This window comes from Myxine glutinosa, chromosome 3, assembly GCF_964187855.1.
Source record: "Myxine glutinosa chromosome 3, kmMyxGlut1.1, whole genome shotgun sequence".
In the NCBI taxonomy this organism is placed as follows: domain Eukaryota; kingdom Metazoa; phylum Chordata; class Myxini; order Myxiniformes; family Myxinidae; genus Myxine; species Myxine glutinosa.
The window spans coordinates 196,807,245-196,823,045 of NC_136263.1; the positions used below are offsets into that span (position 1 = coordinate 196,807,245).

General features: G+C 56.6%; 1 protein-coding gene across 8 annotated transcripts in view; it reads left to right on the plus strand.

Annotated features, from left to right (window-relative positions):
- VPS11 (VPS11 core subunit of CORVET and HOPS complexes) overlaps positions 1-15,801 on the plus strand; it is a 151,266-nt gene that overhangs the window by 59,985 nt on the left and 75,480 nt on the right. Inside the window, exons 1-3 of one of the 8 annotated variants that reach the window (XM_078774967.1) lie at positions 8,899-8,976; positions 9,085-9,332; positions 12,355-12,415. In XM_078774967.1, the coding sequence (XP_078631093.1) occupies positions 9,106-9,332; positions 12,355-12,415 (288 nt within the window). In that variant the 5' untranslated portion in view covers positions 8,899-8,976; positions 9,085-9,105. Of the gene's footprint in view, positions 1-8,898; positions 9,333-12,354; positions 12,416-15,801 lie in introns of those variants that run through there. The other 7 variants (XM_078774969.1, XM_078774968.1, XM_078774962.1 and 4 more) reach the window with 7 other exon arrangements.

The following is a 15,801-nucleotide window of genomic DNA, read 5'->3' on the forward strand; positions in this document are numbered from 1 at the left end:
AGAAAGTTTTCGCTGGGTTCAAACTTTCTTTCTTGAAGGGGGGGAGTGTTACATATTTATGTGAATGTATGTGAATTACTATTCAGGTCTTTGCTTATCAATGTGGACTCGATTAAAGGTTGTTGTGATTAAAGGGTCAGGAGCCCTTCTGGGAAAAAGGAGACCGGAAACAGAAGAAGAAAAGACACGAGGTCCTGGAGAAGCGAGGATTCTTCTTCTTCCTCGCCGAGCTCGGACGCGAGCGGTATCGATTGAGCAACGTAACAGAATCGGCCTTTAAAAGCCCGTCTGGCGAGAGGAGTTACCGGGACGTGTAACTACCCTTTGACACGTCAAGTCGCCGTGGGTTCGTGCACGGAACCAAGCAGCTGGCACAGTTCGCCTCACCATCTACAAGGCCGCGTACGGGTCGCACCTTGGGCCGCGCGCGCTGGGCAAGCCGCGTGTTGCTTTGCCTGCTTTGCTGTACCCGCTTTGCTTGGCCAGGAGGTGCACGCTGCAGCCGTTGTTCCCGGTACGGGACGTGCCCGGTGAAAGCACGTCAGGAAGGGTCCGTTCAACCGCCCACGTGCGGAGATCGAACTACCGGAGTACAGAGACATTGAGAGAGACATTGACCATGGAGGGAGTCGGGAGTGGGGCTCACGTGAGGAATGTATAAGATGGCCATCTTAGAGTTATTATAGATGAGTTTACATCTTTGTACTATTGATTGCTGATTGTGGATGGTTGTTGATTGCTCGGGGAATATATCATTGATTATTCCGGATCCTTGGTGTGGGGTTTCTTATTGGTTGGAATTCAGATTTATGCGTTACGAAAGAGCATAAATAATAGATCTTTCTGGCGGAGTTCCTCTCACGGTCCGGGGGTCACCGAGACCAGGTAGTCACCGGGAGGACCACGTAACAGTTAGCTTCATCGCGGGAGATTCCAATGATTCTGAACGCTTTGGTTTCAACAGCGTGAAGACGAGCTCGGTATGAGGCAGGAGCACCAGCCCAGAGGGGAGAACATAATTTTTATTTTAAATTGAAATTTTTATTTTAAATTAAATTTTTATTTTAAAGAAATTTTTTTTTTTAAATTTTATAAACTATATTTAATTTTAGTTCCAAAAGGTATTGACTCATTTTATCCCAAATTTAATGACAGTTTGTTATTGATCAACTTCTTTCTGCAAGATTCCTATTCCATGATGAAGGAGCTTTAAAATATCGGGATCTTCATCGGAAACCAGAAATGCACCGTCATCAGTGTACGTTGAACACGTATGAACATGTCATTGATATTGCACAAACAACGGTCTCAACAAACTTCCGTGTGGCACCCCAAAAGTTATCTCTCGGGATTCACATTCAGCTTTATTGACGTTAACTGTTACGATATGATTGAAACCATTCCACAGATCTAATACCCATGGCTTGAAACCTTTCACACAGTATGTCATGATTCATTGCATCAAATGCTTCCTGGAGATTTAGAATAGTCATTCGTGAGTAGTTAACAAGGAAATTTGAGGCAGGGGGAAGACATTCAGCCCATCATGCCTGGGCTACACCAACAAGCCTAAAACTTCATTTCATTGGGTGGGAAAGCAAAAAAGAAAAAGTGTGGAAAAGAATGAAAAATGTGAAGAATGAAAAGGAGAAAAGTGTAGCAGGCTTGGAAAACTAGGGGGCCCGTTGGTCTATTGGACCAAATTTTCATTGGTCTTCATCGTCTTGTAGCATACCTGCCTGCTGGAATTGGGGTCTTTTGGTCCTCAGAGTCTTTTGGGAGTTAGGGGACTTTTGGGTCATCTGGGTCTTTTGGGTCCTCTGGGACTTTTGGGTCCTCTGGGACTTTTGGGTCATTTGGGTATTTTGAGTCCTCGGGGACTTTTGGGTCTTCTCGGTTTTCTGGGTCCTCTGCGTCTTTAGGGGTTTTAAGGATCTTATGGGTCTTCAAAGGTTGAAGGGGGTCTCAGCAGTCTAAAGAGTTAAAAGGTACATTTCAATAGTACGTAATACATAATGAAGTACGAGATTACAAAATATATATATATATATATATTTTTTCAGCTTGCGTTAATCCTTCCTGGTGGACTATACTTTGATATGCTTACTTTAATACAGTATGCTTACTGTAATATGCTCACTTTACTATTGTATGCTTCCTGTAATATGCTCACTTTACTATTGTATGCTTACTTTAATATGCCCACTTTAATACTGTATGCTTACTTTGATATGCTTACTTTAATACTGAATGCTTACAGTAATTTGCTTACTTTAATATGCTTACTTTAATACTGTATGCTTACTTTAATACAGTATGCTTACTGTAATATGCTCACTTTGCTATTGTATGCTTACTTTAATATGCTCACTTTACTATTGTATGCTTACTTTGATATGCTTAATTTAACACTGTATGCTTACGGTAATATGCTTACTTTAATAATTTTATGCTTACTTTAATAATTTATGCTTACTTTAATACAGTATGCTTACTGTAATATGCTCACTTTGCTATTGTATGCTTACTTTAATATGCTCACTTTACTATTTTATGCTTACATTGATATGCTTAATTTAACACTGTATGCTTACGGTAATATGCTTACTTTATATGCTTACTTTAATAATTTATTGCTTACTTTAATACTGTATGCTTACTGTAATATGCTTATGTAGCGCGGTGCTACGCACGCTTACTTGTACAATAAGAAGGAAGCGGACAACGCGGTAAGTTTAAGTGTCTTTATTAAAAGAGTTCACTGTAGCACTGGCGCGCTCCGGGCTGCGCGCCCGGTGTATATCCCGCGGCACGCCTACCCCTCGGGCGTGGCCGCCACCCACTGGTGCGTGGAATGATGCCCTCACGCCAGTGAGCTTACATGTCCGCCACACGCCCCCCCCCCCCCCCCCCAGAATTCCCGTGCACCTGGAGGGCCAGTTGCGGGGCAAACGGATGACCCGGCCGAAGCGCCCTCTGGCGACCGGCGGTGTCCGGGGTGCAGGGATGGCAGCTGGGATGCCTCCGGCTGCACCCGGGATGGATGAACGCCTGTGCGACGTCCGCCACCGTCGTCGCCACCAAGCTACACTCCAGCGTAGCGAACTCCGCTTTAGCTACGGCGAGCTTCGTCGGCTCGAGGCGGCGTGCCCGGTAGCGTAGACCGGTGGCCCGGCGGTGGGGATGTGGTGTTCCACCCGTGCTTGACGGCCCCCGCCGAGAAGGTGGGCCGCGTGAGGGCTGGGAAAACCCGTGAGGAGGCGGGTGAATTCGTTCGCTGCCAGAAGCATACAGATGAACCTGGCCGGAACCGAACCGCTCAGCAAGCCGCTCGGCGAGCCGCTCGATGAGCCGCTCCGGGAGCTGCTCAATGAGGCGGGCAGCACGCACGCGAGTGAGCTGAACGTCTCAGCCTGGAGAAGCCTTCTGTGCTTTACGGTCGACCAACAGGCCATTGGCACAGAGGAAGTCCGCGCCAAGCAGTGCCATAGGCACGTCGGCAGTGACGAACGACCACCGGAAAACATGCCTTCCGAACCGCAGAGAAAGGCAGCATTTCCGTACGTGCGAATGGACGTACCGTTGGCGGCAAGCAGCGCGGGGCCCCGGCCCGCGGACTGCTTGTCGGACGTACCGGCGGGAATGACACTCACCTGCGCTCCCATGTCGCACAGGTAACGGCGCCCGGATAATGTGTCCGTGATGAACAGTAGGCTGTTTGCACGGCCGGCGCTCAGTGCCACTACCGAGGGGCCGGCCCGGGCGTTTCCCGACCTGCCGAATGAGCACGGCGGGTGACATTGCCAAGCCTTGTGGCCGAAATTGGTGTGGAAAAAGCACCAGGTTTGCGGCGAAGGCGGCAGAGGCCGCGGTTTTCTCCGCGGCGGCGGCGGTGGGCGGGCGTGGCGGCGGACACGAAATGCACATCAGCCTCGAGATCCACGAGGTGTGGTGCATCAGCATCAGGGTCAGCATCAGCATCAGCCCCGATAGTCCCGCGACGGCCGCGCCAAAACTCACCTGCACGTCCAAAGCCGAGAAGAACCTGTCGGCCTTGGCAGCGAGAGCTCGGGGTTCCGTCATCGCAGAACCGGCGAACGCGAGGCGGACTCGTGCCGGCAGCTGGCGTCGAAACAACGCCCGGAATAGAGCGTCCGGGGTTTCGTCGCCCAACAACGAGAGCATGTGGTCCATGCGGACCGTCGGTCGCGTGTCACCGAGCTCGGGGAGGTCCAGGAGGCGGTCGGGCCTGAGCGTCCACCGTGAGGCCGAACGTGGCGAGGAGGAGACGCTTAATCGGCTCATACCTGCCGTTGGCTGGTGGGTTCCTCAGGACCGACATGACGCGGCCGGCCGTGCCGGGCCCGAGGGAGGCAACCACGTGGCAGTACCTGGTCTCGTCCACCGTGATGCCTCGAAGTCGGAACTGGGCTTCCGCCTGCAGGAACCATACTTCAGTTGTGTCTCCCAGAACTCGGGGAGTTTGATCGTAACCACGTTGTTTGCCATTGCGATGGCGTATTCGGTCGGTCAGCGACGGCTGATCCAACGTCAGAGGGTCACCAAATGAAGCGCGGTGCTATGCGCGCTTACTTGTACAATAAGGAAGGAAGCGGACAACGCGGTAAGTTTAAGTGTCTTTATTAAAAGAGTTCACTGTAGCACTGGCGCGCTCCAGGCTGCGCACCCGGTGTATATCCCGCAGCCACGCCTACCCCTCGGGCTTGGCCGCCGCCCACTTGGTGCGTGGAATGATGCCCTCATGCCAGTGAGCTTTTGTGTCCGCCACACTTACTTTAATATGCTTACTTTAATATGCGTACTTTAATAATTTATGCTTACTTTAATACTGTATGCTTACGGTAATATGTTTACTTTAATATGCTTACTTTAATATGCTTACTTTAATAATTTATGCTTACTTTAATACTGTAATATGTAATAATATGCTTACTGTAATTCCGCATCACGGCGGACGAGACACGCTACTGCCACGTGGTCGCCTCCCTCGGGGCCCGGCGCGGCCACCCGCATCGTGTCGGTCCTGAGGAACCCACCGGCCGACGACAGGTACGAGGCGATCAAGCGTCTCCTCCTCGCCACGTTCGGCCTCACGGTGGACGCACGGGCCGATCGCCTCTTGGACCTCCCCGAGCTCGGTGACATGCGACCGTCGGTCCGAATGGACCATATGCTGTCGCTCATGGGCGACGAAACCCCGAACGCTCTATTCCGGGCGTTATTTCGATGCCAACTGCCGGCACGAGTACGCCTCGCGTTGGCCGGTTCCACGACAACGGAACCCCACGCGCTCGCGGCCGAGGCCGACAAGTTCAACGCGGCCTTGGACACGCAGGCGAGTTTCGGTGCGGCCGTAGCGGGTCCCGAGCCCGAAACTGCTGCGGGTGCCCACCCCTACTACGCGACGCACCGCGTAGCCGCTGAACCTCCTGCGGGTGCCCACCCCTGCTCCGAGGGGCGCCTCGTGGCGGCCGCCACGCCCTGCCCACCACCACCGCGGAAACCGCGACCTCCGGCTTCGCCGCAAACCTGGTGCCATTTCCACACTAGGTTCGGCCACGAGGCTCGGCAATGTCGCCCGCCGTGCTCATTCGGCAGGTCGGGAAACGCCCGGGCCGGCCCTCGGTAGTGGCACTGAGCGCCGGCCGATTAAACAGCCTCCTGTACATAACGGACACCTTATCCGGGCGCCGTTACCTGTGCGACACGGGAGCGCAGGTGAGTGTCGTTCCCGCCGGTATGTCCGACAAGCAGTCCGCGGGCCGGGGCCCCACGCTGCTTGCTGCCAACGGTACACCCATTCGCACGTACGGAAAACGTTGCCTTTCTCTGCGGTTCGTACGGCAGGTTTTCCGATGGTCGTTCGTGACTGCCGACGTGCCTATGGCACTTCCTCTGTGCCAATGGCCTGTTGGTCGACGTCAAGCACAGAAGGCTTGTCTAGGCTGAGACGTTCAGCTCTCGCTCGCTTGCGCGCTGCCCGCTTCATTGAGCAGCTCACGGAGCGGCTTGCTGAGCGGTTCGGTTCCGGCCAGGTTCATCTGCACGCTTCCGGCAGCGGACGAATTCACCCGCCTCCTCGCCCGTTTCCCGGCCCTCACGAGGCCCACCTTCTCGGCGGGGACCGTCAAGCACGGGGTGGAACATCACATCCCCACCGCCGGGCCACTGGTCTACGCCCGGGCACGCCGCCTCGAGCCGACGAAGCTCGCGGTGGCTAAAGCGGAGTTTGCTACGCTGGAGCGGCTCGGCATCGTGCGCAAGCCCGGCGGGGGATGGCGACCGTGCGGGGACTACTGCCGTCTCAACGACGCCACCACCCCCCGACCGCTACCCCGTCCCCCATATTCAGGACTTTTCCGCCCGCTTGGCGAATATGTCCTTCTTCTCGAAGGTGGACCTCATATGCGGTTACCACCAGGTCCCCGTCAGGCCGGAGGACATCCCGAAGACGGCTGTCATCACGCCGTTCGGTTCTTTTCGAATTTCTTCGGATGCCCTTCGATTTGAAGAATGCGGCTAAGGCGTTCCAGCGCCTCATGGACAGCGTCTTGCGCGACTTGGATTTCGTCTACGTCTATCTGGATGACATCCTCGTCGCAAGCGCGTCCCACGAAGAGCACCTACACCATCTCCGCACGCTCTTCGAATGTCTGGGCCAGCACGGCCTGATCGTGAACCCCGCGAAGTGCCGGTTCGGTGTCGCCGAAATCGACTTTTTGGGGCACCAGCGTCACCAGGCACGGGGCCGTCCCCCTACCGGCCAAGGTGGAGGCGGTGAAGGGGTTTCCGCACCTCCGCACGATCAGGGGGCTCCAGGAGTTCCTGGGCATGGTAAACTTTTACCACCGTTTCCTGCCCCGCATCGCCCAGCTCCTGCACCCCTTGCAGGAGGCCCTCCGAGGGAAGCCGGGCAAAGGTGACGTCACCTGGACCGAGCAGATGGACGCGGCGTTCGTGGGCGCGAAGTTCGCCTTGGCTAACGCCACCATGCTCGCGCACCCGGCGCCCGATGCACCCGATCGCCCTCACCAACCGACGCCTCGGACTACGCGGTGGGTGCGGTGCACGAGCAATGGGTGCGTGGAGCTTGGCAACCGCTGGCGTTCTTCAGCCGGCAGCTTCGCCTGCCCGAACGCCGGTACAGTACCTTCGACCGCAAGTTGCTCGGGCTCCACCTGGCGGTCAGGCACTTCCGCCATCTGCTCGAGGGCCGTGCGTTCACGGCCTTCGTCGACCACAAGCCACTGGTGTTCGCGATGGGCAAGGTCGCCGAGCCGTGGTCGGTCTGGCAGCAGCGTCACCTCTCGGCCGTGTCCGAATACACGACGGACATCCGGCACGTCGCGGGGAAGGACAACCCTGTGGCGGATTGCCTTTCCCGGTCCGTTGCCCACTCGGTCCACCTCGGCATCGACTATGCCCGGATGGCGGCGGACCAGGCCCCCGACCCCGACATAACGGGGTCACTCCCCCGCTCCGGGCCACCCTCTGCGACGGCGGCTGGGTCGACAGGCTCCCCTGGGTCCTGCTGGGCCTCCGGACGGCGCCCAAGGAGGACCTGCGCGCATCTGTGGCGGAGTTGGTCTTTGGACAACCGCTGCGGGTGCCGGGCGAGTTCCTCCCCGACCCCACGGCACCTTGGTCCGCGGCGCAGGAGCGCTCCGCGCTGCAGGAGACCGCCCGGAGTTTCGCCCCGGTGCCGACGGCGCACCACGGGCACCCGCCTACCCACGTCGCCCCCGGAGCTTCGCACCGCAGAGTATGTCTTCGTCCGGCACGACGCCCCACCGGACACCACTGCGGCCCCCGTACAACGGGGCCTTTCCGCGTGCTGGAGACCGGGGTGAAATACTTCACCTTGGAGTGACGGTACTCCCCGTCTTCACGGTACTTCACCTTGGCGGTACTCCCGACCGCATCTCGGTGGATCGACTCAAGCCGGCCCACCTCGACGTGGACCACCCACCGCCGGTGGCTCGGCCCCCCGTGTCGGGGTCGCCCCCCGGCGGGCGGACCCCCGGCACCGCCCAGCACCGCCGGCACGCCGCCCCCCCGGTCCGGCACCCATCCCGGGTACAGCCGGGGGCATCCCAGCTGGCATCCCTGCACCCCGGATGCCGCCGGTCGCCAGAGGGCGCTTCGGCCGGGTCATCCGTTTGCCCCGCAAACTGGCCCTTCAGGTGCGCGGGAATTCTGGGGGGGCGCGTGTGGCGGACACGAAAGCCCACTGGCATGGTGACATCATTCCGCGCACCAAGTGGGCGGCGGCCACGCCCGAGGGGTAGGTGTGGCCTCAGGATATACACCGGCCGCGCAGCCCGGAGGCCGGAGCGCGCCAGTGCTACAGTGACCTCTTGTCAATAAAGACACTTGTTTTAACCGCGTTGTCCGCTTCCTCCTTGGTAAGGCAGTCGCGCGCGTAGCACCGCGCTTCACTATAATGCTTACTCTGATGTGTTGGACGGAGACAAGAGAGGCGGTTATGCCATTGCTGTTGAGTGTTGCTGTTACGGTTGCTCCTCCCCTCGTACCTCCTTCGTGCGCGCGCGTTGTCCCTCGTCAGCCCAACCTTGGACCTAGTGGTTTTACCTCATTAAACATTTGTGAGAATTTGCTGACCTCTTTTCATTATTGGCTCCTGTTTGGCTGTTTTATCATGGGCTCCTAAAGTTGTAAGGTGTATAGTAATAAATCCCTTAGCTCGAGTGTTTCACCATGGAATCCTAAGGTGTATCGCAATAAATCCCTTAGCTCGACTGTAACTCCTTTTCACAGAAATAATTAATAAAAACAACTCGCTCGACATAATGTGAACCTTTTCAATTCACATCGATATCGTTAGTTATGGCGGTGTGTGATAACCCTAAAAACACCAGGCAAAGTGTGGTGTGTGGAAACGAAGGGTGAACACACTCAGGTCCGTACAGTGGGGCTGGGGTTCCGGTTCCTCCCGTAGGTGTTGTGGTCGTTATCGTGTGCAACAGACAACAGTTGTTACAGTTTACAATTCCTCACAGCGGGTTAAATTAGTGTGTGTGCTGCTCTCGTGTGTTCGACAAGGAGGTCTCGGCTGTGCCCGAGATGGCGTTCCTGCAGTGGCGGCGGTTCCTCTTCTTTGATAAGGACCTGGTGAAGCAGGAGGGAAGCGCTTCTCCGCTCGACTCCCTGTGTGATGTTAACATCAGCGTTTGCTCCTGCGGAAAGGGACACCTCGTGTTCGGTGATATCCTTTACCAGCGGCTTCCATGTGCTCGGGGGACAGTCGTGACGGAGGGACCCGCACGACCCCGGCGTCGTGCACGGTACAGGTGTATTGGCCGCACCTGTAAATATATAGAGTATGGATGGATGGGTTTGTGTACATCTCTGCTGAGTGGTATTTGTGAGAGGGTCTCGTCAAGGATTGTTTGTAGTTGGTGTTTTATATCCAACCACCTTCACTCAAAAACCACCATCACCCACCCCCCTCCCCACCCTCTTCCCCCCCCCCTCCCCACCCTCTTCCCCCCCCCCCTCCCCACCCTCTTCCCCCCCCCTCCCCACCCTCTTCCCCCCCCCCTCCCCACCCTCTTCCCCCCCCCCCCATCTCTCCCCCGCCCTCCCCACCCTCTCCCCCTCTCCCCCCCTCCCCACCCTCCCTCCCTCCCACCCTCTCCCCCACTCCCCCCCATTCTCCCCCCATTCTCCCCCCCTATCTTCTCCCCCCCTACTCCCCCCCCATCTCCCCCCCCTATCTACTCCCCCCCTATCTCTCCCCCCGCTATCATCTCCCCCCCTATCTTCTCCCCCCCCACTATCAACTCCCCCCCCAACAACTCCCCCCCCCAAACTCCCCCCCCCCTACTCCCCCCCCCATCTCACCCCCCCACAACCTCCCCCCCCCCATCTCCCCCCCCCACCACTCCCCCCCCAACACCCCCCCCACAACTCCCCCCCCCCACATCTCCCCCCACAACTCCCCCCCCAACTCTCCCCCACCCCCCCACATCTTCCCCCCCCCACATCTCCCCCCCCATCTTCTCCCCCCCCATCAACACCCCCCCCCACATCAACCCCCCCAACTCCCCCCCCAACTCTCCCCCCCATCTTCATCCCCCCCATCTTCTCCCCCCCATCTTCTTCCCCCCCAACTTCCCCCCCCCATCTTCTCCCCCCCCACATCTTCCCCCCCATCTTCTCCCCCCCAATCTCTCCCCCCCCATCATCACCCCCCCATCATCTCCCCCCCCATCTTCCTCCCCCCCCAATCTTCTCCACCCCCATCTTCTCCCCCCCATCTTCTCCCCCCCCCCCCATCTTCTCCCCGCCCCAACCCCTCCTCCTCCCCCCCCCCAACCCTCTTCCCCCCCCAACCCTCTTCCCCCCCCAACCCTCTTCCTCACCCCAACCCTCTTCCTCCCCCAACCCTCTCCTCCCCCCAACCCTCTTCCTCCCCCAACCCTCTCCTCCCCCCAACCCTCTTCCTCCCCCCAACCCTCTTCCTCCCCCCAACCCTCTTCCTCCCCCCAACCCTCTTCCTCCCCCAACCCTCTCCTCCCCCAACCCTCTTCTCCCCCAACCCTCTTCCTCCCCCCAACCCTCTTCCTCCCCCCCAACCCTCTTCCTCCCCCCCAACCCTCTTCCTCCCCCCAACCCTCTACCTCCCCCCAACCCTCTTCCTCCCCCCCATCTTCCTCCCCCCAACCCTCTTCCTCCCCCCAACCCTCTTCCTCCCCCCCAACCCTCTTCCTCCCCCCAACCCTCTTCCTCCCCCTAACCCTCTTCCTCCCCCCAACCCTCTTCCTCCCCCAACCCTCTTCTCCCCCCAACCCTCTTCCTCCCCCCAACCCTCTTCCTCCCCCCAACCCTGTTCCTCCCCCCAACCCTCTTCCTCCCCCCAACCCTCTTCCTCCCCTCAACCCTCTTCCTCCCCCCAACCCTCTTCCTCCCCCCAACCCTCTTCCTCCCCCCAACCCTCTTCCTCCCCCCAACCCTCTTCCTCCCCCCAACCCTCTTCCTCCCCCCAACCCTCTTCCTCCCCCCAACCCTCTTCCTCCCCCCAACCCTCTTCCTCCCCCCAACCCTCTTCCTCCCCCCAACCCTCTTCCTCCCCCCAACCCTCTTCCTCCCCCCAACCCTCTTCCTCCCCCCAACCCTCTTCCTCCCCCCAACCCTCCTCCTCCCCCCAACCCTCTTCCTCCCCCAACCCTCTTCCTCCCCCCAACCCTCTTCCTCCCCCCAACCCTCTTCCTCCCCCCAACCCTCTTCCTCCCCCCAACCCTCTTCCTCCCCCCTACCCTCTTCCTCCCCCCCCAATCCTCTTCCTCCCTCCAACCCTCTTCCTCCCCCCAACCCTCTTCCTCCCCCCAACCCTCTTCCTCCCCCCAACCCTCTTCCTCCCCCCAACCCTCTTCCTCCCCCCAACCCTCTCCCTCCCCCCAACCCTCTTCCTCCCCCCAACCCTCTCCTCCCCCCAACCCTCTCCCTCCCCCCCAACCCTCTCCCTCCCCCCAACCCTCTCCCTCCCCCCAACCCTCTCCACCCCCAACCTTCTCCCCCCACAACCTTCTCCCCCCCAACCTTCTCCCCCCCCAACCTTCTCCCCCCCCAACCTTCTCCCCCCCAACCTTCTCTCTCCCCCCCCAACCTTCTCTCTCCCCCCCAACCTTCTCTCTCCCCCCCCAACCCTCTCCCCCCCAACCCTCTCCCCCCCCAACCCTCTCCACCCCCTAACCCTCTCCACCCCCTAACCCTCTCCACCCCCTAACCCTCTCCACCCCCTAACCCTCTCCACCCCCTAACCCTCTCCACCCCCTAACCCTCTCCCCCCCCAACCATCTCCCCCCCCCCCAACCATCTCCCCCGCCCCAACCATCTCCCCCCCCAACCATCTCTCCCCCCCCAACCCTCCCCCACCCAACAGTCTCCCCCCCCCCCAACCATCTCCCCCCCCCCAACATCTATCTTCCCCCCCCCCCCCAAATCTATCTTCCCCCCCCCCCCCAACATCTATCCCCCCCCCCCCCCCAACATCTATCTCCCCCCCCCTCAACATCTATCTCCCCCCCCCCCCCCCCAACATCTATCTCCCCCCCTAACTCCCTTCCTAACCCTTCCCCCTAACCCTCCCCCCCCCCCCCCATAATCCTCACCCACCCACCTTCTCTCCCCCCCCCAGCTCCCCTCCCCCACAAGAAAATAAATAAATAAATTAATATATTGTTTTAAGATCCTTGTGATGTCCCTGACCCTCCCGCACTGTTCTAATTCCCCAACCCCCTTCCCCTCCTCCTCCCCAATTGAATATGTTGTTTGGACCGATTTATTTAATTTTGTATTGGTGTGGTGCAGGCATGATGGGCCGAATGACCTGCGTTCAATTTCCTTGTTGGCTCATCTGAACTTTACCCCGGTGAGCTCATGCGATCGAGCAGTGTCCGTAGGTCAGAGTGAGTGAGTCCACAAACACTTCAGTCATTATCGCTTGAACCGAACATACATTATTTTGATGAAACTTGGTCACAATCTTCGTATCAGATGCCGAACGAAGGTGTATTGAACACATCAAAATCTGCGCTCATTAAGAGGGTCTACAAGGGAGTACTGACCCCTCCCCCCTCCCAAAAATAGGTATTTGCTCTCTTGTCTGAAGCTACATACAGTTTCAATGAAACTTGACCACCACCTTCATCACCCAAGATGCATCAATGTTTGTTCACAGCATTCAAATTATCGGTCTAAGGGTGGTCTGTGGGGGTTGCTCCTGATCCAAGCGACTGTTGCTCCTGATCCAAGCGACTGTTTTTTTTTTTGTTTTTTTTTTGTTTTTTTTTATACAATATCGAGGCTCGTGAAAGAGCGAACATTAATCACACAGAAAGACAAACCGACACATAAAACATATAACATAGGGAGCGGTAGACAAGATGGGGAGAGAGGGGGAAGGACACAAACACAACATTTGAGAGCAGGGACCGAGAGACATGGAGACATCGAGAGATCTGAGAGAGGGCGAGGGCTTTGGGGGGGGGGGGGGGGCGTGGGAAGGGGGCAGTGGGAGAGGTATAAAACATATGGACACTGCCAGGACTTCCAGGAAAGAAGTTGGAATTTCAAACAAGGTGGATCTGGGGTGAATTAGCGAGGGTAGAAAAGATCAAGGTTTTGGATGGGGGAAAATAAGAGATGGTGGTGAACAGCTGTTTTAAAGACCTGGAGGGAGGAGTGGGATTGAAGGGAGTGAGGGAGTTTGTTCCAGAGGCGGGAGAAAAGAGGAATGAAAGAGTGAAGGTGAGCGGAGAGCCGAGATTTCGGCAGTTTAACCATCAGAGGGTTGCTGGCAGATCTTGTGCGACCTGTAGGAATATTTGGGGGACAGAGCACAGAGAGAGCTGGGGGTGCAAGGCCGGAGAGGAGTCGGTAGAAGACAGAAAGACCACCTACCTGCCTGCGGTGAGTGAGTGAAAGGCCCTCAGAGATAGCTTCATCGCGGGAGATTCCAATAATTCTGAAAGCTTTGGTTTCAACAGCGTGAAGCCGAGCTAGGTGTGAGGCAGGAGCACCGGCCCATAGGGGAGAACAGTATTCCATTGAGCTGCGGATGAAAGCCTTGTATGTGGTGAGGAGCTCAGGTGTGCCGAGGAAGGACTTCGCACGACGGAGGATGCCCAGTCGGCGACTGGCTTTGGAGGCCAGCTTGGAAATGTGGTTTTCCCAAGAAAGATCATGGCAGATAGTGAGACCCAAAATCTTGAGCGACAGAACTTCTTGGAGAGGATTGTTGAGAAAGTAGATGGGAGGGTTGTCCAGTCGATCTTTTCGGAGAGACATAGTAAGAGTGTGAGATTTGTCAGGATTGAAAGACATGTTCCACTTGTTTGACCAGTCTGTGATTTTGTCCAGGTCTTCAGAGAGTGAGGAGGCAGCAGACTGCCGATCTGAGGGAAGAGGAATGGAGCGGCAGAGAGTGGAGTCATCAGCAAAGAGATAGAGAGGATTTTCGAGAGAGTCAGAGAGATCATTGATGAAGACCAGAAAAAGCACAGGGCCCAGAACACTGCCTTGGGGAACTCCAGCCTGAACAGGAAGAGGAGATGAGAGAAACCCATTCAGGGCCACACGTTGACGACGACTAGAGAGGAAGTCCGCCAGCCATGCGTGGAGATTTGCATGGATACCAAAGGAGGAGAGTTTGGTGAGCAGAGCGGGGTGCCAGACCGTGTCGAAGGCACGTGATATGTCGAGGGAGACAGCTCTAATTTCCTGTTTGGCATTGAGGACCTCCATCCATTGTTGAGACAGCAGAAGCAGCATGTCCAGAGTAGAGTGACCTGGTCTGAAACCAAATTGATGATCAGAGATCAAGCCATTGGAGAAGAGGAAAGATTTCATATCAGAAGCAATGATGGATTCCATGACTTTGCTGATAATTGGGAGAAGGCTGATTGGTCTGTAGTTGCTAGGATCTGTTTTTGCACCTTTTTTGTGCAAAGCGGTGATGTTGGCTGATTTCCAAGCAGATGGCAGTTGACCTTGAGCAAAAGAGAGGGTGAAGAGAACAGAGAGAGGGTGAGATAGAGCAGCAGAGCAGGATTTTAGGACCCGTGGGCTGATGCCGTCGGGTCCAGTTGCAGAATCAGAGTCGAGGGTTGACAGAAACTTTTCCACCTTGTCAGGAGGAAAGGACACGGAGTCCAGGAGCAGCAGGGTACGACTGGGTATGGTGGGTACAGAGAGGGATGGGTTTGGGACACAAGATTTAGAGGCAAACACAGAGTTGAGGCATTCAGCTTTTTCACGTGCGGAGTCAGCTGTGTAGCCGTTTGAGGTAAGGGAGGGGATGGAGGGGGAACAAACACCAGAAACGGATTTGACCAGACGCCACCAGGATTTGGAAGAGGGAGACAGATAAGAGAGTTCGGTCTTGAGAACGGAGAGATATTGTTTCCTGGCTCTCCTGAGGGTGGACACACACTTGTTTCGGGCTTTGTGAAAGGAAATGAGATTTCCTTCCGTTGGATTTGCTTTCCAGGAGACGAAGGCAAGTTGTTTCTGGGCAACAGCCTCACCACAAGATTCCGTGTACCATGGACGGGAGGAAGGGTATGACAATTGAAGACGAGATGGGATAAATCTGTGCATGAGAGAGAGCAATTTACTTTGGAAGAATTCCCAGGATGAGTTGATGTCAGAGGTGGTAGAGATGGGAGACCAGTCCAGATGATTGATGGCTGCTTGAAGACCATGCCAGTTGGCCTGAGTGAAATGCCAGACTCGTCGACGCTGAGCAGGCTCCCTGAGGATGGTCAGAGAGATGTCCACTTTAACAAGGACATGATCAGATGTTCCGATCGGAGCAGAAGAAGAGCAGTAGACATTTTCAGGGAAGTTAGTCATAACCAAGTCCAGAAGAGAAGATGTTCCGTTGACTGAGATCCGGGTCGGGAAATTGACAGATTGTGTCAGTCCCAGTGAGTCGCAGAAGTCCTTTGCTGAGGAGCCATGGCTGGTGAGAGAGGTACCCACACCCAGCCAACTGGCATGATGACAGTTGAAATCACCACATATGAGGAAGAGAGAGTTGGGATGAGTCGATAGAAGTTGGTCCATATCATCAGACAGCGAGATGTAGATGGAGTCATCACTGTTTGGTGGACGGTACAACACACATATGAACAAGAGGTGGGAGCGAAGGGGAAGCCGTAGCCAGAGGTATTCCTGGGGGTGAGGTGGAGAGAGTGCAGTGCAGGGCGAGTGAGGAAGAGAGTTTTTGATAAAGATAGCAACCCCGCCTCCAGG